The 25,664-nt window shown below is 38.6% G+C and overlaps 3 protein-coding genes across 3 annotated transcripts; all 3 read right to left on the bottom strand.

The window, feature by feature from the left end:
* Positions 1 to 702: 702 nt before the first annotated feature.
* On the bottom strand, positions 703 to 3,533 carry LOC116410531 (cell wall protein DAN4-like). Its single transcript, XM_031901377.1, has 6 exons — positions 3,371 to 3,533; positions 2,844 to 3,224; positions 2,396 to 2,633; positions 2,146 to 2,232; positions 1,646 to 1,912; positions 703 to 1,364 (listed from the first exon to the last, which is right to left on the bottom strand). The coding sequence occupies exons 1-6, from the start codon at positions 3,414 to 3,416 to the stop codon at positions 1,277 to 1,279; spliced, it is 1,107 nt and encodes a 368-aa protein (XP_031757237.1). The 5' UTR covers positions 3,417 to 3,533; the 3' UTR covers positions 703 to 1,276.
* Positions 3,534 to 9,035: 5,502 nt separating this feature from the next.
* Positions 9,036 to 11,364, bottom strand: LOC116410530 (cell wall protein DAN4-like). The gene is made up of 6 exons (XM_031901376.1): positions 11,202 to 11,364; positions 10,675 to 11,055; positions 10,227 to 10,464; positions 9,977 to 10,063; positions 9,477 to 9,743; positions 9,036 to 9,195 (listed from the first exon to the last, which is right to left on the bottom strand). Exons 1-6 carry the CDS (start codon positions 11,245 to 11,247, stop codon positions 9,108 to 9,110), a joined length of 1,107 nt encoding a protein of 368 aa, XP_031757236.1. The 5' UTR covers positions 11,248 to 11,364; the 3' UTR covers positions 9,036 to 9,107.
* A 5,021-nt stretch (positions 11,365 to 16,385) lies between these two features.
* Positions 16,386 to 18,696, bottom strand: LOC116410529 (cell wall protein DAN4-like). Its single transcript, XM_031901375.1, has 5 exons — positions 18,514 to 18,696; positions 17,987 to 18,367; positions 17,511 to 17,775; positions 17,255 to 17,341; positions 16,386 to 17,026 (listed from the first exon to the last, which is right to left on the bottom strand). Exons 1-5 carry the CDS (start codon positions 18,557 to 18,559, stop codon positions 16,855 to 16,857), a joined length of 951 nt encoding a protein of 316 aa, XP_031757235.1. The 5' UTR covers positions 18,560 to 18,696; the 3' UTR covers positions 16,386 to 16,854.
* Between the last annotated feature and the right edge of the window lie 6,968 nt (positions 18,697 to 25,664).

Genomic DNA, 25,664 nt, shown 5'->3' with positions numbered 1-25,664 from the left:
CGCTGCGTATCCCTTCAGTGCTTTATAAATAAAGTTATACATACATACATAACTACTGTTAGCGAATTTCTTTCTTAGGCTGGCCATACACATACTGACAAAATTGTCTGAAACCTAGTTTCATACACTTTTCAGACCACTTGTGGGTTGTGAATTGTCTTCCATCATTTTCGTACCATAGTGGTCAGTCGTTTAGTCGATCGCCATGGGTAGAACATTTCGGTTGGTTAATGGATTGTATGCCTGTGTGTGCCATACAATGCCTGCCCTATGTTGCCTATGTGTGCCTACTCTGCCTGCTCTATGCTGCCTGTGGTTGCCATACTCTGCCCGCCCTTAGCTGCCTGTGTGTGCCATACTCGGTCTGCCCTATGCTGCCTGTGTGTGCTATACTCTGCCTTCCCTACCCTGCCTATTGGAAATGAACTTTAACTTCTATCACATATGAGTGAAGGGGAATATCCCTGCAGTGAGCACCAATTATTTGTTATTTTGGTGTGCTGTGACCTTCAATGTGGGTATGGTCTTAAAAGCTCTTGTGCTAAAATGGGCGTGGTTTAAAAAAGGGAGAAATTCCTGCCAGCACTGGTTTAAACCATAGCCATACCAAAGGCCAGGGATTCAGGCCATATACGTGAGCTAACATATTTTGGCCAAAGTGTGGTACTAACACCTAATTTTTTGTAAAAATTATCATTAAAGGCAAACTAAGCGCTGGCAAACTTTTTTTCTCTTTGTATATGTGCCAGACATGGAACTGGGCATTAGGGGTCTTAACACCTATTTTCTCAGCAGACAGGAGAAGATATTATTGAACACATCTCAGCGTCCACTAAAAAAAAAACCTTTAAATGACAGGGGCAAAAGTTTTATTTTTTACATTTTATTTTTTTATTTTCATTTAAATAGATACAGCTCTAGCACCACTATAGTGCTATGAAGATCTACACAAGTATCTATACGTACACGTATGCCCCTAACCCACCCCCGCACCAAAGGGAGCCGCATTGGGTAGGAAGATTTGACAGCGATTTAAATCTCCCCCAATTCTGTGCAGCTCCCTTCTTTCTTATGATGCGGTCCTACACATTTGCCACCCTTTGTGGCCTGTACAATGTAGGTACCATGCCCATACGCTGTCAGTTCACCGGAGCAGGCTTCTCTACATCACCAGATGAACCGATGTGGGCATGGTACCCCGTTATTCCACTCCTGGTTCTGGAGACAACGATTTATATTCTTTTTCATTGTTTTCACTTGGCTTCTCTTTAAGAGATTACTTTTCATTGCCATCCTCATTAGTTTCCTCTTCTTTACTAGTTTTCTCTTCATCAATTTCCTCCTCAGCTTCAAGAGTTGTTGCACTACAAAATAACAGCATCATTTTATTAGCTAATCTGCTTTTCTGGTGAATGATTGGTTTATAACACAAATAAAAGCATTATTAATGTATCCTGGGTACCCTTGCAATACAGATAACTGTAGGAATAAAACAAGATTACAGTTCATGGAGACTTTCTTAATAGGGAGCTATTATTAATTAATATTATTATTGCATCTATGCACTTTCGGTAATGTCTAACACAGAAGCATTTGGGAATAATTCTAAACAAGCAATCTACAGGTAATTGTGTGCTTGACTTACCTTACAAGTCCTAAAATGACTATGGCTGGCACACAAACTGGTACAACAACCATCAGCACTACAGGTACCTCGCTCATGGTGGTATCACTGCTGTTTGTAGCTGGCGGCATTGTATTAGTGGCTTTGTCATTAGTTTCCTTTTCTTTAGTGGTTTCCTCTTCTTCACTAGTTTCCTCTTCTTCACTAGTTTCCTCTTCTTCACTAGTGTCCTCTTCTTCACTAGTTTCCTCTTCATCAATTTCCTCCTCAGCTTCAAGAGTTGTTGCACTACAAAATAACAGCATCATTTTATTAGCTAATCTGTTTTTCTGGTGAATGATTGGTTTATAATACAAATAAAAGCATTATTAATGTATCCCGGGTACCCCTGCCTTTCACTAAATAATGGTTTATAGAATCAATGCAAAATGTATGCATTCCATGATAGATAAGATAGAAGTGAATAGAAAGTCATGGATTTAGGAGACTAAAGGGAAAGAAGACATTTCAGGCTTACATACCTCTGAGACTCTGTTGCTGGGGTGCTCACTTGTGGGTTTTCTACAGTCACAGATTCACGTTTAAACTTCAGTTTGCAATACAGATAACTGTAGGAATAAAACAAGATTACAGTTCATGAAGACTTTCTTAATGGGGAGCTAGTATTAATTATTATTATTGCATCTATGCAATTTAAATAATGTCTAACACAGAAACATTTGGGAATAATTCTAAACAAGCAATCTACAGGTAATTGTGTGCTTGACTTACCTTACAAGTCCTAAAATGACTATGGCTGGCACAAGCGCTGGTAGGACAATGAGCAGCGCTACAGGTACCGCGCTCATGGCGTTATCACTGCTGTCTGTAGCTGGCGGCTTTGTGCTGGTTCTTACAGTAGTTCTACTAGTTGTAATGGCTGTAGTAGTTCTAGTAGTTGGAGTTGTTCTAGTAGTTGTAGTGGTTGGAGCGGTTGTAGTTTTCTTGGACCAAAATGCCCATGATTGAGCTGTAAAAAAAAAATAATGAGTAAGAAAAGAGCGCCAATGGCCTAAAATGACTGATATAACAAGTAAGAAAGATTGGGCAGTAACTTTAATGCCCATGCAAGAGTAGGGCCCACAAACCATTCAACACTAAAGTTGCAAATCTATATGAAATTTTTCTTAGACAATTCCCCATTTCTTTCCCTTTACAACATGATATTTCAAAGACTCACAAGAAGTTTTCTTTTCATCCAAAATGTCAACTTTGATCTTGGAAGAGGGTTCATACAGTTCCTCATTCACCGACATCCAGAATTCATATATTCCACTGTCCGTGTCTTCTGTGGGATTGATAATCAGAGTACAGTTCCCACTAGACACCAGAGAGACAAAGAGCTGGTATTTCTCACTGTTCTCATGGTAGGTCTCAACACTGTTGCTGTAAAGGTGGATTAAAGGGGTGTACTTCCCCCCACCTACAGGAACCTTCTCCCATTCTAATTCAAGTTCGGCTGGATTAACTGCACTGTCGGAGTAGAACGTGCAGGGAAGTAGACTCCGAGTACCAGCCTTAAGTGCGATTTTGTGCCTGAATAATGTGATGCGTTTCACAGCTGGAAGAAATAAAAGAAAAAGCAATGTAAGAACCCAGAGCTACAATCTGTATGGTTATAGTGTAATTAGACATGAAGAGCTAAGAAACAAGGGGAAATAATTTATAATGGCACATCGGTGCAAAATAACAGAATCCTATAATTACCTGATGTGGTCTCACAACAAGGGAGTAGCCCAATCAGCATCAGCATCACAAATACAAAAGGACCAATCACTGAAGGTCTCTTATGTTTCTTCTGCTGCACAAAGATACAAAGTAGAATTAGTGGCAGAACCTTGAAAGGGGTTGTTCACTTTTAAATTAACCTTTAAAGTATGGCAATCCAAATTACCGGATATCCCCATGTCCCAAGCATTCTGGATAATAGGTCCCATACCTGCATATATATATGGGCCAATATTTTAAAATCTGCTGCTTTCATAGCAGCATATCATGTATTAGTTACATGCATTCATTCCAATAAACTTTGTATATAAATATCTAAATTATATAAATTATTAAATATCTGTAATTTCAAATTTGTTTTGTATACTTACAGTTCTTTTCTTGACACAAGATTTCATATTTTTAGAAATAGTACGGTTATTATTTTTGAATATTAGTTGATATATAATAGATAGATAGAATAAAATAAAACAAGATGTTAGCTGTAACATTTCTAAAAGCGAAATGAGCTGGGAAAGTGAAACTCCCCCTATCACAGCTGCTGTGTTGATGATGTCACAATGCCAGTTACTATAGCAACCAGTTTGTACCCTCAGCAGGAAACAAGCCGTGATAATGTTTGTTGGATCACAGCTGCTGTATCGATGATGTCATAATGTCCTATCAGTTACCATAGCAACAAGCTAGGGAGGGAAGTTTGAAACAGAAAAGTTCAATAACAAGAAACAAACACAGAATTAATTTCAATTACAATTTTTAAATTTAATTTTTAATCATTATGCTTAATTTATATAGCACCAATATGATACACAGCACATTACTGAGATATCTCTGATATCATAGAATTTATATCTATAAAATAAACAACTTTAAACTTTAAATAATTATGCTTATATAGTGCCAGCACGTTACACAGTACTTCACAGCGATTAAAGTACCTGCCCTTGCACATATCATTAGCTTTCTAACTTAGGGGCATATTTAACAAGGGGTAAAGCTGAGAGCATGCTCTTTAATAAATATGCCCCTAATAAATCCTAGAAAAATCCTAAACAACTTAATAGAGAGACGTGATCTGATCTGAGTGCACTTTGTCAGTACGTTTGGGTAAGTCTGCACCCAGGTCCAGAATACCATAACAAACAAGCTGAATTTATAGTTCAAAAAGGTGCTTAGTAAATAATTGTTTTTTGGTTGGTTGCTACAGGTTTCTAGACATGGTGCAAATTTTTATTATAGTACAGGTATCGGACCCCTTATCCGGAAACTCAATATCCAGAAAGTTCTGAATTACGGAAAGTCCATCTCTCATAGACTCCATTTTAATAAAGTAATTCACATCTTTAAAACAGTACCTTGTAATTGATCCCAGCTAAGATATAATTAATCCTTATTGGGTTTAATTACTGTTTAAATAATGTTTTTAGCAGACTTCAGGTAGGAGATCCAAATTACAGAAAACCTCTGGATAACGGGTCCCATACCTGTACCACCATGTTGTTAGTACAAATAAAAAGTAGTAGACAAAGGATGGGTGGATAAGGGACTGTATTTGCCCCAGGCCTGCTGAATTAGGGCTCACTGGCAGAATAATATCAAGCAAGAAAGCCTTGGTTTTAAATCCCTGTTATATTATAATTCTCTAGTTCAGGGTAACTTGCTGCCACAATGCTTAGACTGGCCTACCAGCCTGCCAGAGGATCTCCTGCTGGGTCCCTAGTGGATCCCATTCTAGACAAAACCTTATTTTCACCGTAGGCCCAAATAAAACCCTACACCACTTGGTGCTGCCTATATCCAATTTCTGTTAGAGTGGTGTCAGCTTGTCAGTTTCCCATGGGGCCCTAGGAGAGCTGGTCCCATACTGGCTGGCACTGTATATATAAACAATGATGTTCATGGAACAAATTACTATTAAAGAAATGCAACTGTCATAATCTCATTGACAAGTGAAGACCATGCCACAAGCAGGGGATATGTGAGAAACCAGAAACTTATTATTATTTGGGAATTTTATGAAAGTAACTTGATGCCATTCGCTTTGAATCAGTTGTGAAGTGAATGGAGTGAGGTGTGTTTGTATGCAGTTCTGGGCCACTTCTAGTGCAGTTTTGCCTCAACTAACACAACTGATATACTTTAATATTAAAACAACTAAACCCGCCCCATTGTGCAAAAAGTTTTAAGTTTAAATTTCACTAATTGTGAACAAAAAATCATCATACACACCACAAAAAAAACGCAATTACTGCCTTTATAGCCAAAATTCCTATTTAAATTAAGTGCATTAATGAAGTTAGGGAGCCGCCTTCCTCCACCTAATCCCGTAAAATGTTTAATCCTGACTAACTATAGAGTTGGCGCTCTTATATAAATCCAAATACAAAATGTGTTTATTTAATAAAAATCAATTTTTATTTTCTCCGTGATAAGGCATTTCAAAATACATTGAAAACAATAAGACACGATTAGAGGTTTACAAAAGTACAATATATATGTATATATAAATTGGATATAGGAGCAGCTAACTTATCCCCTCTCCCGGGTTAGAATCAATCTCTATATAGACACACCCAATGGCGGTGTTATAAAGTGCAGATTCCCCTTAGCTAATTATAGTTTCAGAGTTCTAGTTCTTGAATAGAGTACATTTATGGGTATCAAAAGATATAATGCGGAACACAAGGTTATACGTACATTCACATACACTTTTATATGGTACAGGTATGGGGGCATTGAGCTAGTCACAGGGGGCATTCTACTTCCCTCTTATATCAGTAATCCTGCATATACTAATTTGTTAACCCTTTATACCCCACAAAGGGTAAGGTGCAGAATCTACCTCATTGATCAGGTTAGCTGCTCCTATATCCGATTTATATATACATATATATTGTACTTTTGTTAAACCACTAATCTTGTCTTATTGTTTTTAATGTATTATGAACTGCCTTATCATGGAGAAAATAAAAATTGATTTTTATTAAATAAACACATTTTGTATTTGGATTTATATAAGAGCGCCAACTCTATAGTTAGTCATAACTGATATACTCACATCTGTTCGTAACCTATAAAGAGGAGCTTGCACAACTGGGGAATATGGGGAAACCAACCAACAAACAATCTCAGCTGAGGCTTACAACATTTTATGGAAAGCAAGACATGGGGAACCAACTACCTAAGATGGTGTTGAGTCCTCAGCCTCACTTACCTCTGGAACTCTATCCCTGAATCCCTCCGTAGGGAACACCCTCACTCTCCTTAAAAAAACTCAAATGCTACCTTCTGGAGCACTAAAACATTATTTTGCCAAGTCCTGCGCTTAAAGGAGAAAGAAAGTCATTTTGGCATTTTACTGCTAATAGATTTGCTACATTAGTGCCACCTAGAACAATACATTTATTCTGCAGAAAACCATTACCATGCCTAAGTAAACAGCATTAGAAGCATTCTCCCTTTGCTTAAGATAGCAGCTGCCATTTTAAATAGCTTCCTGTTTGCAGTGTAGCCATTGCAGCTGAGATCACATATCCTAAGGGAGGGGGAGGGAGTACTTAGCATTCTGGTGGGAGGTGGGAGCAGGAGAGAGGAGAGAACTGCGCTCACTCTGGCCATGGGAATTAAGGATGTTTCCGAGAGAGGAAGGCAGACACTGGAACATTATGTTTACTAAAAAAGAGACAAGAAATCCTGTGTTTCTTTTGATAGAGAACTCAGTGCAGCATTACTGTAAGTGCTTATGGCTGTATTTACATAGACCTTTCTGATAAAACTTACTTAGTTTTCCTTTCCTTCTCCTTTACGGGTAAATGCCCATACCTGGTGCACTCTTCCTTTCCAGTTTGTGCCTGTATGTTACCCAACCACTGCCTTCCTACTGTGTCTCATACCACATGGCACTTACTCTCCCTATGTATTTATTGTAACTAGACAACTAACTTAGTGTACAACTAGAGATGTAGCGAACTGTTCGCCGGTGAACTAATTCGCGGCGAACATCGGGTGTTCGCAAGTTCGCAAACTTTTCGCGTATGTTCGCAATTTGGGTTCGCGTGGCGTTTTTCCGCTGCATTTTTTCTCGGCCACAAATGGCATTTTTCAGCAAATCCCGTTTCCATGGTGCTAATAGCGCGAAATAGAAAAAAACGCTGCGTATTTCCGCTATGTCTGCCAGCTGCCTTTGCGTATACATAGGAATAGCTTGCGTTTTTACGCAACGCTGTGTCAACAAAGTATTTTTCAGAGAAATTTTTGCTCTTGATCCCCCTCCTGCATACCACTGTCCAGGTCGTGGCACCCTTTAAACAACTTTAAAATCAGTTTTCTGGGCAGAAATGGCTTTTCTAGGTTTTAAAGTTCGCCTTCCCATTGAAGTCTATGGGGTTCGCAAAGTTCGCGAACTTTTTTTTTGAGGTTCGCTACATCACTATGTACAACGCTGCGTATCCCTTCAGTGCTTTATAAATAAAGTTATACATACATACATAACTACTGTTAGCGAATTTCTTTCTTAGGCTGGCCATACACATACTGACAAAATTGTCTGAAACCTAGTTTCATACACTTTTCAGACCACTTGTGGGTTGTGAATTGTCTTCCATCATTTTCGTACCATAGTGGTCAGTCGTTTAGTCGATCGCCATGGGTAGAACATTTCGGTTGGTTAATGGATTGTATGCCTGTGTGTGCCATACAATGCCTGCCCTATGTTGCCTATGTGTGCCTACTCTGCCTGCTCTATGCTGCCTGTGGTTGCCATACTCTGCCCGCCCTTAGCTGCCTGTGTGTGCCATACTCGGTCTGCCCTATGCTGCCTGTGTGTGCTATACTCTGCCTTCCCTACCCTGCCTATTGGAAATGAACTTTAACTTCTATCACATATGAGTGAAGGGGAATATCCCTGCAGTGAGCACCAATTATTTGTTATTTTGGTGTGCTGTGACCTTCAATGTGGGTATGGTCTTAAAAGCTCTTGTGCTAAAATGGGCGTGGTTTAAAAAAGGGAGAAATTCCTGCCAGCACTGGTTTAAACCATAGCCATACCAAAGGCCAGGGATTCAGGCCATATACGTGAGCTAACATATTTTGGCCAAAGTGTGGTACTAACACCTAATTTTTTGTAAAAATTATCATTAAAGGCAAACTAAGCGCTGGCAAACTTTTTTTCTCTTTGTATATGTGCCAGACATGGAACTGGGCATTAGGGGTCTTAACACCTATTTTCTCAGCAGACAGGAGAAGATATTATTGAACACATCTCAGCGTCCACTAAAAAAAAAACCTTTAAATGACAGGGGCAAAAGTTTTATTTTTTACATTTTATTTTTTTATTTTCATTTAAATAGATACAGCTCTAGCACCACTATAGTGCTATGAAGATCTACACAAGTATCTATACGTACACGTATGCCCCTAACCCACCCCCGCACCAAAGGGAGCCGCATTGGGTAGGAAGATTTGACAGCGATTTAAATCTCCCCCAATTCTGTGCAGCTCCCTTCTTTCTTATGATGCGGTCCTACACATTTGCCACCCTTTGTGGCCTGTACAATGTAGGTACCATGCCCATACGCTGTCAGTTCACCGGAGCAGGCTTCTCTACATCACCAGATGAACCGATGTGGGCATGGTACCCCCGTTATTCCACTCCTGGTTCTGGAGACAACGATTTATATTCTTTTTCATTGTTTTCACTTGGCTTCTCTTTAAGAGATTACTTTTCATTGCCATCCTCATTAGTTTCCTCTTCTTTACTAGTTTTCTCTTCATCAATTTCCTCCTCAGCTTCAAGAGTTGTTGCACTACAAAATAACAGCATCATTTTATTAGCTAATCTGCTTTTCTGGTGAATGATTGGTTTATAACACAAATAAAAGCATTATTAATGTATCCTGGGTACCCTTGCAATACAGATAACTGTAGGAATAAAACAAGATTACAGTTCATGGAGACTTTCTTAATAGGGAGCTATTATTAATTAATATTATTATTGCATCTATGCACTTTCGGTAATGTCTAACACAGAAGCATTTGGGAATAATTCTAAACAAGCAATCTACAGGTAATTGTGTGCTTGACTTACCTTACAAGTCCTAAAATGACTATGGCTGGCACACAAACTGGTACAACAACCATCAGCACTACAGGTACCTCGCTCATGGTGGTATCACTGCTGTTTGTAGCTGGCGGCATTGTATTAGTGGCTTTGTCATTAGTTTCCTTTTCTTTAGTGGTTTCCTCTTCTTCACTAGTTTCCTCTTCTTCACTAGTTTCCTCTTCTTCACTAGTGTCCTCTTCTTCACTAGTTTCCTCTTCATCAATTTCCTCCTCAGCTTCAAGAGTTGTTGCACTACAAAATAACAGCATCATTTTATTAGCTAATCTGCTTTTCTGGTGAATGATTGGTTTATAATACAAATAAAAGCATTATTAATGTATCCTGGGTACCCCTGCCTTTCACTAAATAATGGTTTATAGAATCAATGCAAAATGTATGCATTCCATGATAGATAAGATAGAAGTGAATAGAAAGTCATGGATTTAGGAGACTAAAGGGAAAGAAGACATTTCAGGCTTACATACCTCTGAGACTCTGTTGCTGGGGTGCTCACTTGTGGGTTTTCTACAGTCACAGATTCACGTTTAAACTTCAGTTTGCAATACAGATAACTGTAGGAATAAAACAAGATTACAGTTCATGAAGACTTTCTTAATGGGGAGCTAGTATTAATTATTATTATTGCATCTATGCAATTTAAATAATGTCTAACACAGAAACATTTGGGAATAATTCTAAACAAGCAATCTACAGGTAATTGTGTGCTTGACTTACCTTACAAGTCCTAAAATGACTATGGCTGGCACAAGCGCTGGTAGGACAATGAGCAGCGCTACAGGTACCGCGCTCATGGCGTTATCACTGCTGTCTGTAGCTGGCGGCTTTGTGCTGGTTCTTACAGTAGTTCTACTAGTTGTAATGGCTGTAGTAGTTCTAGTAGTTGGAGTTGTTCTAGTAGTTGTAGTGGTTGGAGCGGTTGTAGTTTTCTTGGACCAAAATGCCCATGATTGAGCTGTAAAAAAAAAATAATGAGTAAGAAAAGAGCGCCAATGGCCTAAAATGACTGATATAACAAGTAAGAAAGATTGGGCAGTAACTTTAATGCCCATGCAAGAGTAGGGCCCACAAACCATTCAACACTAAAGTTGCAAATCTATATGAAATTTTTCTTAGACAATTCCCCATTTCTTTCCCTTTACAACATGATATTTCAAAGACTCACAAGAAGTTTTCTTTTCATCCAAAATGTCAACTTTGATCTTGGAAGAGGGTTCATACAGTTCCTCATTCACCGACATCCAGAATTCATATATTCCACTGTCCGTGTCTTCTGTGGGATTGATAATCAGAGTACAGTTCCCACTAGACACCAGAGAGACAAAGAGCTGGTATTTCTCACTGTTCTCATGGTAGGTCTCAACACTGTTGCTGTAAAGGTGGATTAAAGGGGTGTACTTCCCCCCACCTACAGGAACCTTCTCCCATTCTAATTCAAGTTCGGCTGGATTAACTGCACTGTCGGAGTAGAACGTGCAGGGAAGTAGACTCCGAGTACCAGCCTTAAGTGCGATTTTGTGCCTGAATAATGTGATGCGTTTCACAGCTGAAAGAAATAAAAGAAAAAGCAATATAAGAACCCAGAGCTACAATCTGTATGGTTATAGTGTAATTAGACATGAAGAGCTAAGAAACAAGGGGAAATAATTTATAATGGCACATCGGTGCAAAATAACAGAATCCTATAATTACCTGATGTGGTCTCACAACAAGGGAGTAGCCCAATCAGCATCAGCATCACAAATACAAAAGGACCAATCACTGAAGGTCTCTTATGTTTCTTCTGCTGCACAAAGATACAAAGTAGAATTAGTGGCAGAACCTTGAAAGGGGTTGTTCACTTTTAAATTAACCTTTAAAGTATGGCAATCCAAATTACCGGATATCCCCATGTCCCAAGCATTCTGGATAATAGGTCCCATACCTGCATATATATATGGGCCAATATTTTAAATTATATTATTTATAATTATAAAAATTATTAAATATCTGTAATTTCAAATTTGTTTTGTATACTTACAGTTCTTTTCTTGACACAAGATTTCATATTTTTAGAAATAGTACGGTTATTATTTTTGAATATTAGTTGATATATAATAGATAGATAGAATAAAATAAAACAAGATGTTAGCTGTAACATTTCTAAAAGCGAAATGAGCTGGGAAAGTGAAACTCCCCCTATCACAGCTGCTGTGTTGATGATGTCACAATGCCAGTTACTATAGCAACCAGTTTGTACCCTCAGCAGGAAACAAGCCGTGATAATGTTTGTTGGATCACAGCTGCTGTATCGATGATGTCATAATGTCCTATCAGTTACCATAGCAACAAGCTAGGGAGGGAAGTTTGAAACAGAAAAGTTCAATAACAAGAAACAAACACAGAATTAATTTCAATTACAATTTTTAAATTTAATTTTTAATCATTATGCTTAATTTATATAGCACCAATATGATACACAGCACATTACTGAGATATCTCTGATATCATAGAATTTATATCTATAAAATAAACAACTTTTTAAATAATTATGCTTATATAGTGCCAGCACGTTACACAGTACTTCACAGCGATTAAAGTACCTGCCCTTGCACATATCATTAGCTTTCTAACTTAGGGGCATATTTAACAAGGGGTAAAGCTGAGAGCATGCTCTTTAATAAATATGCCCCTAATAAATCCTAGAAAAATCCTAAACAACTTAATAGAGAGACGTGATCTGATCTGAGTGCACTTTGTCAGTACGTTTGGGTAAGTCTGCACCCAGGTCCAGAATACCATAACAAACAAGCTGAATTTATAGTTCAAAAAGGTGCTTAGTAAATAATTGTTTTTTGGTTGGTTGCTACAGGTTTCTAGACATGGTGCAAATTTTTATTATAGTACAGGTATCGGACCCCTTATCCGGAAACCCAATATCCAGAAAGTTCTGAATTACGGAAAGTCCATCTCTCATAGACTCCATTTTAATAAAGTAATTCACATCTTTAAAACAGTACCTTGTAATTGATCCCAACTAAGATATAATTAATCCTTATTGGGTTTAATTACTGTTTAAATAATGTTTTTAGCAGACTTCAGGTAGGAGATCCAAATTACAGAAAACCTCTGGATAACGGGTCCCATACCTGTACCACCATGTTGTTAGTACAAATAAAAAGTAGTAGACAAAGGATGGGTGGATAAGGGACTGTATTTGCCCCAGGCCTGCTGAATTAGGGCTCACTGGCAGAATAATATCAAGCAAGAAAGCCTTGGTTTTAAATCCCTGTTATATTATAATTCTCTAGTTCAGGGTAACTTGCTGCCACAATGCTTAGACTGGCCTACCAGCCTGCCAGAGGATCTCCTGCTGGGTCCCTAGTGGATCCCATTCTAGACAAAACCTTATTTTCACCGTAGGCCCAAATAAAACCCTACACCACTTGGTGCTGCCTATATCCAATTTCTGTTAGAGTGGTGTCAGCTTGTCAGTTTCCCATGGGGCCCTAGGAGAGCTGGTCCCATACTGGCTGGCACTGTATATATAAACAATGATGTTCATGGAACAAATTACTATTAAAGAAATGCAACTGTCATAATCTCATTGACAAGTGAAGACCATGCCACAAGCAGGGGATATGTGAGAAACCAGAAACTTATTATTATTTGGGAATTTTATGAAAGTAACTTGATGCCATTCGCTTTGAATCAGTTGTGAAGTGAATGGAGTGAGGTGTGTTTGTGTGCAGTTCTGGGCCACTTCTAGTGCAGTTTTGCCTCAACTAACACAACTGATATACTTTAATATTAAACAACTAAACCCGCCCCATTGTGCAAAAAGTTTTAAGTTTAAATTTCACTAATTGTGAACAAAAAATCATCATACACACCACAAAAAAACGCAATTACTGCCTTTATAGCCAAAATTCCTATTTAAATTAAGTGCATTAATGAAGTTAGGGAGCCGCCTTCCTCCACCTAATCCCCTAAAATGTTTAATCCTGACTAACTATAGAGTTGGCGCTCTTATATAAATCCAAATACAAAATGTGTTTATTTAATAAAAATCAATTTTTATTTTCTCCATGATAAGGCAGTTCATAATACATTAAAAACAATAAGACAAGATTAGTGGTTTAACAAAAGTACAATATATATGTATATATAAATCAGATATAGGAGCAGCTAACCTGATCAATGAGGTAGATTCTGCACCTTACCCTTTGTGGGGTATAAAGGGTTAACAAATTAGTATATGCAGGATTACTGGTATAAGAGGGAAGTAGAATGCCCCCTGTGACTAGCTCAATGCCCCCATACCTGTACCATATAAAAGTGTATGTGAATGTACGTATAACCTTGTGTTCCGCATTATATCTTTTGATACCCATAAATGTACTCTATTCAAGAACTAGAACTCTGAAACTAATAATTAGCTAAGGGGAATCTGCACTTTATAACACCGCCATTGGGTGTGTCTATATAGAGATTGATTCTAACCCGGGAGAGGGGATAAGTTAGCTGCTCCTATATCCAATTTATATATACATATATATTGTACTTTTGTAAACCTCTAATCATGTCTTATTGTTTTCAATGTATTTTGAAATGCCTTATCACGGAGAAAATAAAAATTGATTTTTATTAAATAAACACATTTTGTATTTGGATTTATATAAGAGCGCCAACTCTATAGTTAGTCATAACTGATATACTCACATCTGTTCGTAACCTATAAAGAGGAGCTTGCACAACTGGGGAATATGGGGAAACCAACCAACAAACAATCTCAGCTGAGGCTTACAACATTTTATGGAAAGCAAGACATGGGGAACCAACTACCTAAGATGGTGTTGAGTCCTCAGCCTCACTTACCTCTGGAACTCTATCCCTGAATCCCTCCGTAGGGAACACCCTCACTCTCCTTAAAAAAAACTCAAATGCTACCTTCTGGAGCACTAAAACATTATTTTGCCAAGTCCTGCGCTTAAAGGAGAAAGAAAGTCATTTTGGCATTTTACTGCCAATAGATTTGCTACATTAGTGCCACCTAGAACAATACATTTATTCTGCAGAAACCATTACCATGCCTAAGTAAACAGCATTAGAAGCATTCTCCCTTTGCTTAAGATAGCAGCTGCCATTTTAAATAGCTTCCTGTTTGCAGTGTAGCCATTGCAGCTGAGATCACATATCCTAAGGGAGGGGGAGGGAGTACTTAGCATTCTGGTGGGAGGTGGGAGCAGGAGAGAGGAGAGAACTGCGCTCACTCTGGCCATGGGAATTAAGGATGTTTCCGAGAGAGGAAGGCAGACACTGGAACATTATGTTTACTAAAAAAGAGACAAGAAATCCTGTGTTTCTTTTGATAGAGAACTCAGTGCAGCATTACTGTAAGTGCTTATGGCTGTATTTACATAGACCTTTCTGATAAAACTTACTTAGTTTTCCTTTCCTTCTCCTTTAAGGGTAAATGCCCATACCTGGTGCACTCTTCCTTTCCAATTTGTGCCTGTATGTTACCCAACCACTGCCTTCCTACTGTGTCTTATACCACATGGCACTTACTCTCCCTATGTATTTATTGTAACTAGACAACTAACTTAGTGTACAACTAGAGATGTAGCGAACTGTTCGCCGGTGAACTAATTCGCGCGAACATCGGGTGTTTGCATTTCGCGTATGTTCGCAATTTGGGTTCGCGTGGCGTTTTTCCGCTGCATTTTTTCTCGGCCACAAATGGCATTTTTCAGCAAATCCCGTTTCCGTGGTGCTAATAGCGCGAAATAGCAAAAAACGCTGCGTATTTCCGCTATGTCTGCCAGCTGCCTTTGCGTATATATAGGAATAGCTTGCATTTTTATGCAACGCTGTGTCAACAAAGTATTTTTCAGAGAAATTTTTGCTCTTGATCCCCCTCCTGCATACCACTGTCCAGGTCGTGGCACCCTTTAAACAACTTTAAAATCAGTTTTCTGGGCAGAAATGGCTTTTCTAGGTTTTAAAGTTCGCCTTCCCATTGAAGTCTATGGGGTTCGCAAAGTTCGCGAACTTTTTTTTTGAGGTTCGCTACATCCCTATGTACAACGCTGCGTATCCCTTTAGTGCTTTATAAATAAAGTTATACATACATACATAACTACTGTTAGCAAATTTCTTTCTTAGGCTGGCCATACACATACTGACAAAATTGTCTGAAACCTAGTTTCATACACTTTTCAGACCACTTGTGGGTTGTGAATTGTCTTCCATCATTTTCGTACCATAGTGGTCAGTCGTTTAGCCGATCGCCATGGGTAGAACATTTCGGTTGGTTAATGGATTGTATGCCTGTGTGTGCCATACAATGCCTGCCCTATGTTGCCTATGTGTGCCTACTCTGCCTGCTCTATGCTGCCTGTGGTTGCCATACTCTGCCCGCCCTTAGCTGCCTGTGTGTGCCATACTCGGTCTGCCCTATGCTGCCTGTGTGTGCTATACTCTGCCTTCCCTACCCTGCCTATTGGAAATGAACTTTAACTTCTATCACATATGAGTGAAGGGGAATATCCCTGCAGTGAGCACCAATTATTTGTTATTTTGGTGTGCTGTGACCTTCAATATGGGTATGGTCTTAAAAGCTCTTGTGCTAAAATGGGCGTGGTTTAAAAAAGGGAGAAATTCCTGCCAGCACTGGTTTAAACCATAGCCATACCAAAGGCCAGGGATTCAGGCCATATACGTGAGCTAACATATTTTGGCCAAAGTGTGGTACTAACACCTAATTTTTTGTAAAAATTATTATTAAAGGCAAACTAAGCGCTGGCAATCTTTTTTTCTCTTTGTATATGTGCCAGACATGGAACTGGGCATTAGGGGTCTTAACACCTATTTTCTCAGCAGACAGGAGAAGATATTATTGAACACATCTCAGCGTCCACTAAAAAAAAAACCTTTAAATGACAGGGGCAAAAGTTTTATTTTTTACATTTTATTTTTTTATTTTCATTTAAATAGATACAGCTCTAGCACCACTATAGTGCTATGAAGATCTACACAAGTATCTATACGTACACGTATGCCCCTAACCCACCCCCGCACCAAAGGGAGCCGCATTTGGTAGGAAGATTTGACAGCGATTTAAATCTCCCCCAATTCTGTGCAGCTCCCTTCTTTCTTATGATGCGGTCCTACACATTTGCCACCCTTTGTGGCCTGTACAATGTAGGTACCATGCCCATACGCTGTCAGTTCACTGGAGCAGGCTTCTCTACATCACCAGATGAACCGATGTGGGCATGGTACCCCGTTATTCCACTCCTGGTTCTGGAGACAACAATTCATATTCTTTTTCATTGTCTTCACTTGGCTTCTCTTTAAGAGATCACTTCTCATTGCCATCCTCATTAGTTCCCTCTTCTTCACTAGTTTCCTCTTCTTCACTAGTTTCCTCTTCTTCACTAGTTTCCTCTTTACTAGTTTCCTCTTCTTCACTAGTTTCCTCTTTACTAGTTTCCTCTTCATCAATTTCCTCCTCAACTTCAAGAGTTGTTGCACTACAAAATAACAGCATCATTTTATTAGCTAATCTGCTTTTCTGGTGAACGATTGGTTTATAACACAAATAAAAGCATTATTAATGTATTATTAATAGCCTTTCACTAAATAATAGTTTATAGAATCAATGCAGAATGTATGCATTCCATGATAGATAAGATAGAAGTGAATAGAAAGTCATGCATTTAGGAGACTAAAGGGAAAGAAGACATTTCAGGCTTACATACCTCTGAGACTCTGTTGCTGGGGTGCTCACTTGTGGGTTTTCTACATCCACAGATTCACGTTTAAACTTCAATTTGCAATACAGATAACTGTAGGAATAAAACAAGATTAGAGTTCATGAAGACTTTCTTAATAGCGAGCTATTATTAATTATTATTATTATTATTGCATCTGTGCACTTTCGATAATGTCTAACACAGAAACATTTGGGAATAATTCTAAACAAGCAATCTACAGGTAATTGTGTGCTTGACTTACCTTACAAGTCCTAAAATGACTATGGCTGGCACAAGCGCTGGTAGGACAATGAGCAGCGCTACAGGTACCGCGCTCATGGTGTTATCACTGCTGTCTGTAGCTGGCGGCTTTGTGCTGGTTCTTACAGTAGTTCTACTAGTTGGAGTGGTGGTAGTAGTTCTAGTAGTTGTAGTTGTTCTAGTGGTTTTAGTCATTGGAGTGGTTTTAGTAGTTGTAATAGTTGGAGCGGTTGTAGTTTTCTTGGACCAAAATGCCCGTGATTGAGCTGTAAAAAAAAAAAAGATGAGTAAGAAAAGAGCGCCAATGGCCTAAAATGACTGATATAACAAGTAAGTAAGATGGGGCAGTAACTTTAATGCCCATGCAAGAGTAGGGCCCACAAACCATTCAACACTAAAATTGAAAATCTATATTAGATTTTTCTTAGACAATTCCCTATTTCTTTCCCTTTAAAACATGATATTTCAAAGACTTACAAGAAGTTTTCTTTTCATCTAAAATGTCAACTTTGATCTTGGAAGAGGGTTCATACAGTTCCTTATTCACCGACATCCAGAATTCATATGTTCCACTGTCCGTGTCTTCTGTGGGATTGATAATCAGAGTACAGTTCCCACTTGGCACCAGAGAGACAAAGAGCTGGTATTTCTCACTGTTCTCATGGAAGGTCTTAACACTGCTGCTGTTAAGGTGGATTAAAGTGGTGTACTTCCCTCCACCTACAGGAACCTTCCCCCATTCTAATTCAAGTTCGGCTGGATTAAGTGCACTGTCGGAGTAGAACATGCAGGGAAGTAGACTCCGAGTACCAGCCTTAAGTGCGATTTTGTGCCTGAATAACGTGATGCGTTTCACAGCTGAAAGAAATAAAAGAAAAAGCAATGTAAGAACCCAGAGCTACAGTCTGTAGGGTTATACTGTAATTAGACATGGAGAGCTAAGAAACAAGGGGAAATCATTTATACTGGCACATCGGTGCAAAATAATAGAATCCTATAATTACCTGATGTGGTCTCACAACAAGGGAGTAGCCCAATCAGCATCAGCATCACGAATACAAAAGGACCAATCACTGAAGGTCTCTTATGTTTCTTCTGCTGCACAAAGATACAAAGTAGAATTAGTGGCAGAACCTTGAAAGGGGTTGTTCACCTTTAAATTAACCTTTAGTATGATGTAGAGGTGCTATTTTGAGACAATTTGCAGTTGGCCTTCATTTTGTATTATTTGACATTTTTTAAATATTTAGCTTTTTTGTTCAGCAGCTCTCCAGTTTGGAATTTCAAAAGCTATCTTGTTGCTAGGGCCCAATTTAATCTAGCAACCATGCAGTGGTTTAAAAGAGAGTGGGGAATATAAATAGATGAAGGCCTAAATAAAATGATAAGTAATTAAAAAGTCACAATAAAATTGTAGCCTCGCTGAGCAGGAGGATTTTTACTGTTGGGGTCAGTGACCCCCATTTGAAAGATGGAAAGAGACAGAAGAGAAAGGCAAAGTTGCTAAGAATAGGCCATTCTATAATATACTTAAAGTTTACCTGAAGGTGAACCACCCCTTTAAAATCAGTAGCTCTAATATTATATGATCATTGGTACAAGGGAAGTATCATGGTCCCGGTAAGTACACATCTACTTATGTGATATACAGGTATGGGATTCATTATCCGGGACCTGTTATCCAGAAAGCTTCAAATTACGGGAAGGCCACCTCCCACAGAATCAAACAATTCAAAATGTCGAAATTTATTTGATTTGTCTCTGTAATAATAAAACAGTACCTGTACTTGGTCCCAACTAAGATATAATTACCCCTTATTGGGGGCAGAACAGCCCTATTGGGTTTATTTAATGGTTAAATGATTCCCTTTTCTCTGTAATAATAAAACAGTACCTGTACTTGATCCCAACTAAGATATAATTACCCGTTATTGGGGGCAGAACATCCCTATTGGGTTTATTTAATGGTTAAATGATTCCCTTCTCTCTGTAATAATAAAACAGTACCTGTACTTGATCCCAACTAAGACATAATTACCCCTTATTGGGGGCAGAACAGCCCTATTGGGTTTATTTAATGTTTAAATTTAAAGTATGGCGATCCAAATTACCAGATATTCCCATGTCCCAAGCATTCTGGATAATAGGTCCCATACCTGCATATATATATATATATGGGCCAATATTTTTAAATCTGCTGCTTTTTCATATCATGTATTAGTTACATGCATTCATTCCAATAAACTAAATATCTAAATTATATTCATTATTAAATATCTGTAATTTCAAATTTGTTTTGTATACTTACAGTTCTTTTCTTGACACAAGATTTCATATTTTTAGAAATAGTATGGTTATTATTTATGAATATTAGTTTATATATAATAAATAGATAGAATAAGATGTAACAAAATGTTAGCTGTAACATTTCTAAAAGCGAAATGAGCTGGGAAAGTGAAACTCCCCCTATCACAGCTGCTGTGTTGATGATGTCACAATGCCAGTTACTATAGCAACCAGTTTGTTCCCTCAGCAGGAAACAAGCCGTGATAATGTTTGTTGGATCACAGCTGCTGTATCGATGATGTCATAATGGCCTATCAGTTACTATAGCAACAAGCTAGGGAGGGAATTTTGAAACAGAAAAGTTCAAAAACAAGAAACAAACAATTTTTAATCATTATGCTTAATTTATATAGCACCAATATGATACACAGCACATTACAGAGATATCTCTGATATCATAGAATTTATATCTATAAAATAAACAACTTTTTAAATAATTATGCTTATATGGTGCCAGCACGTTACACAGTACTTCACAGCGATTAAAGTATAAGTACCTGCCCTTGCACATATCATTTGCTTTCTAACTTAGGGGCATATTTAACAAGGGGTAAAGCTGAGAGCATGCTCTTTAATAAATATGCCCCTAATAAATCCTAGAAAAATCCTAAACAACTTAATAGAGAGACGTGATCTGATCTGAGTGCACTTTGTCTGTACGTTTGGGTAAGTCTGCACCCAGGTCCAGAATACCATAACAAACAAGCTGAATTTATAGTTCAATAAGGTGCTTAGTAAATAATTGTTTTTTGGTTGGTTGCTACAGGTTACTAGACATGGTGCAAATTTTTATTATAGTATAGGTATCGGACCCCTTATCCGGAAACCCAAAATCCAGAAAGTTTTGAATTACAGAAAGTCCATCTCTCATAGACTCCATTTTAATAAAATAATTCACATCTTTAAAACAGTACCTTGTAATTGATCCCAGCTAAGATATAATGAATCCTTATTGGGTTTAATTACTGTTTAAATAATGTTTTTAGCAGACTTCAGGTAGGAGATCCAAATTACAGAAAAACCCCGGGTCCCTGGATAACGGGTCCCATACCTGTACCACCATGTTGTTAGTACAAATAAAAAGTAGTAGACAAAGGATGGGTGGATAAGGGACTGTATTTGCCCCAGGCCTGCTGAATTAGGGCTCACTGGCAGAATAATATCAAGAAAGCCTTGGTTTTAAATCCCTGTTATATTATAATTCTCTAGTTCAGGGTAACTTGCTGCCACAATGCTTAGACTGGCCTACCAGCCTGCCAGAGGATCTCCTGCTGGGTCCCTAGTGGATCCCATTCTAGACAAAACCTTATTTTCACCGTAGGCCCAAATAAAACCCTACACCACTTGGTGCTGCCTATATCCAATTTCTGTTAGAGTGGAGTCAGCTTGTCAGTTTCCCATGGGGCCCTAGGAGAGCTGGTCCCATACTGGCTGGCACTGTCTATAAAAACAATAATGTTCATGGAACAAATTACTATCAATGAAATGCAACTGTCATAATCTCATTGACAAGTGAAGACCATGCCACAAGCAGGGGATATGTGAGAAACCAGAAACTTGTGCACTTGGGAATTTTATGAAAGTAACTTGATGCCATTTGCTTTGAATCAGTTGTGAATTGAATGGAGTGAGGTGTGTTTGTGTTTGTGGGCCGCTTCTAGTGCAGTTTTGCCTCAACTAACACAACTGATATACTTTAATATTAAAACAACTAAACCCGCGCCACTGTGCAAAAAGTTTTAAGTTTAAATTTCACTAATTGTGAAAAAGGAAAAAAAATCTTAAAATACACACCACAATTACTGCCTTTATAGCCAAAATTCCTATTTAAATTAAGTGCATTAATGAAGTTAGGGAGCCGCCTTCCTCCACCTAATCCTGTGTAATGTTTAATCCTGACTAACTATAGAGTTGGCGCTCTTATATAAATCCAAATACAAAATGTCTTTATTTAATTAAAATTAATTTTTATTTTCTCTGTGATAAGGCAGTTCATAATAGAAAACAATAAGACAAGATTAGTGGTTTAAAAAAAGTACAATATATATGTATATATAAATCGGATAAAGGAGCAGATAACTTAGCCCCTCTCCCGGGTTAGAATCAATCTCTATATAGACACACCCAATGGCGGTGTTATAAAGTGCAGATTCCCCTTAGCTAATTATTAGTTTTAGAGTTCTATTTCTTGAATAGAGTACATTTATGGGTATCAATACATAGTTACATAGGGTTGAAAAAAGACCATCAAGTTCAACCCTTCCAAGTAAACCCAGCACTCACAACCCACACCTACCAATCTATACACTCACATACATAAACTATATATACAACCACTAATACTAACTGTAGATATTAGTATCACAATAGCCTTGGATATTCTGATTGTTCAAGAACTCATCCAGGCCGCTCTTATAGGCATTAACAGAATCTGCCATTACCACATCTCTAGGAAGGGCATTCCCCAACCTCACTGCCCTCACCGTGAGGAACCCCCTAAACTGCTTCAAATGGAAGCTCCGTTCCTCTAATCTAAAGGGGGGGGGGCCTCTGGTGCGCTGATCATTTTTATGGGAAAAAAGAACATCCCCCATCTGCCTATAATCCCCTCTAATGTACTTGTACAGAGTAATCATGTCCCCTCGCAAGCGCCTCTTTTCCAGAGAAAACAACCCCAATCTCGACAGTCTAACCTCATAGTTTAACCCTTCCATCCCCTTTACCAGTTTAGTTGCAGTCTCTGCACTCTCTCCAGCTCATTAATATCCTTCTTAAGGACTGGAGCCCAAAACTGCCCCCGATACTCAAGGTGAGGCCTTACCAGGGACCTATAAAGGGGCAAAATTATGTTTTCATCCCTTGAGTCAATACCCTTTTTTATACAAGACAGCACTTTATTTGCTTTAGTAGCCACAGAATGACACTGCCTGGAATTAGACAACTTGTTATCTACAAAAACCCCTAGAACCTTTTCTATTAAGGAAACCCCCAAAAAACTACCATTCAGTTGATAACTTGCATTTATATTATTTCTAACAAAGTGCATAACTTTGCACTTGTCAACACTGAACCTCATTTTCCAGTTTGCTGCCCAGTTTTCCAATTTTGTCAAATCGCTCTGCAAAGCGGCAGCATCCTGCATGGAACTTATAGTTTTGCACAATTTAGTGTCATCAGCAAAAATAGAAACAGTACTCTCTATGCCCTCCTCCAGGTCAAATAGGTATAATGCAGAACACAGAGGTTATACGTACATTCACATGCACTTTTATATGAGGGGTTGATGCGTTCTTAATCTTAATGCGGGAAAGAAACCGCTGGCTGCTAAGTAATAATGTGTGCCCTTAGGGCTTCGAGTAACCTTAGATCCCCCTATTCAGTTAAAATATCACATAAAATCTAAGTTGTCCCGGCCGGGAACTTACAAAAGAGCAAGCAGGTGTCTCCGAGCTGCACGGTTACTGTCCCACCGCGCGGTCTGTGGTTTCTGACGTCACGCTGCTTCTACAGCTACGGATACCTTCAGCCTGCACACACAATCTCTACGCGTTTCATGCACCTGCGCTTTTTGAAGAGCTAGTCACAGGGGGCATTCTACTTCCCACTTATACCAGTAATCTTGCATATACTAATTTCTTAACCCTTTATACCCCACAAAGGGTAAGGTGCAGAATCTACCTCACTTATCAGGACTATGTGTGTGTTGGTATGCACAGTCTACATAACTCATACTTAATCACTTTAACTTAGAATATGTACAACAATAAAAACATATATTTAAAAAAAAGTGTATATATGAGAAAACAGCTAGCACCCAGTCTATCTTCCAAGAGCCATAAAACACTGCTCTTTATAACACCGCTATTGGGTGTGTCTACAAAGAGATTGATTCTAACCCGGAAGAGGGGATAAGTTATCTGCTCCTATATCCGATTTATATATACATATATATTGTACTTTTGTTAAACCACTAATCTTGTCTTATTGTTTTTAATGTATTATGAACTGCCTTATCATGGAGAAAATAAAAATTTTGATTTGATTTTTATTAAATAAACACATTTTGTATTTGGATTTATATAAGAGCGCCAACTCTATAGTTAGTCATAACTGATATACTCACATCTGTTCGTAACCTATAAAGAGGAGCTTGCACAACTGGGGAATATGGGGAAACCAACCAACAAACAATCTCAGCTGAGGCTTACAACATTTTATGGAAAGCAAGACATGGGGAACCAACTACCTAAGATGGTGTTGAGTCCTCAGCCTCACTTACCTCTGGAACTCTATCCCTGAATCCCTCCGTAGGGAACACTCTCACTCTCCTTAATAAAAAACTCAAATGCTACCTTCTGGAGCACTAAAACATTATTTTGCCAAGTCCTGCGCTTAAAGGAGAAGGAAAGTCATTTTGGCATTTTACTGCCAATAGATTTGCTACATTAGTGCCACCTAGAACAATACATTTATTCTGCAGAAACCATTACCATGCCTAAGTAAACAGCATTAGAAGCATTCTCCCTTTGCTTAAGATAGCAGCTGCCATTTTAAATAGCTTCCTGTTTGCAGTGTAGCCATTGCAGCTGAGATCACATATTCTAAGGCTGGGGGAGGGAGTACTTAGCATTCTGGTGGGAGGTGGGAGCAGGAGAGAGGAGAGAACTGCGCTCACTCTGACCATGGGAATTAAGGATGTTTCCGAGAGAGGAAGGCAGACACTGGAACATTATGTTTACTAAAAAAGAGACAAGAAATCCTGTGTTTCTTTTGATAGAGAACTCAGTGCAGCATTACTGTAAGTGCTTATGGCTGTATTTACATAGACCTTTCTGATAAAGCTTACTTAGTTTTCCTTTCCATCTCCTTTAAGGGTAAATGCCCATACCTGGTGCACTCTTCCTTTCCAATTTGTGCCTGTATGTTACCCAACCACTGCCTTCCTACTGTGTCTCATACCACATGGCACTTACTCCCTATGTATTTATTGTAAGATTGTACAACACTGCGTATCCCTTTAGTGCTTTATAAATAAAGTTATACATACATACATAACTACTGTCAGTGAATTTCTTTCTTAGGCTGGCCATACACATACTGACAAAATTGTCTGAAACCTAGTTTCATACACTTTTCAGACCACGTTGTGGGTTGTGAATTGTCTTCATAATTTTCGTACCATAGTGGTCAGTCGTTTAGTCGATCGCCATGGGTAGAACATTTCGGTTGGTTAATGAATTGTATACCTGTGTGTGCCATACAATGCCTGCCCTATGTTGCCTATGTGTGCCTACTCTGCCTGCCCTTAGCTGCCTGTGTGTGTCATACTCGGTCTCCCCTACCCTGCCTGTGTGTGCTATACTCTGCCTGCCCTATGCTGCCTATGGAAAATGAACTTGAACTTCTATCACATATGAGTGAAGGGGAATTTCCCTGCAGTGAGCACCAATTATTTGTTATTTTGGTGTGCTGTGACCTTCAATGTGGGTATGGTCTTAAAAGCTCTTTTGCTAAAATGGGCGTGGTATAAAAAAGGGAGAAATTCCTGCCAGCACTGGTTTAAACCATAGCCATACCAAAGGCCAGGGATTCAGGACATATATATGTGCCAGACATGGAACTGGGCATTAGGGGTCTTAACACCTATTTTCTCAGCAGACAGGAGAAGATATTATTGAACACATCTCAGCGTCCACTAAAAAAAAACATTTAAATGACAGGGGCAAAAGTTTTATTTTTTACATTTTATTTTTTCATTTTCATTTAAATAGATACAGCTCTAGCACCACTATAGTGCTATGAAGATCTA

The sequence above is a fragment of the Xenopus tropicalis genome, chromosome 4, assembly GCF_000004195.4.
Source record: "Xenopus tropicalis strain Nigerian chromosome 4, UCB_Xtro_10.0, whole genome shotgun sequence".
NCBI lineage: Eukaryota > Metazoa > Chordata > Amphibia > Anura > Pipidae > Xenopus > Xenopus tropicalis.
This window is presented reverse-complemented; position numbering and strand designations above follow the sequence as displayed.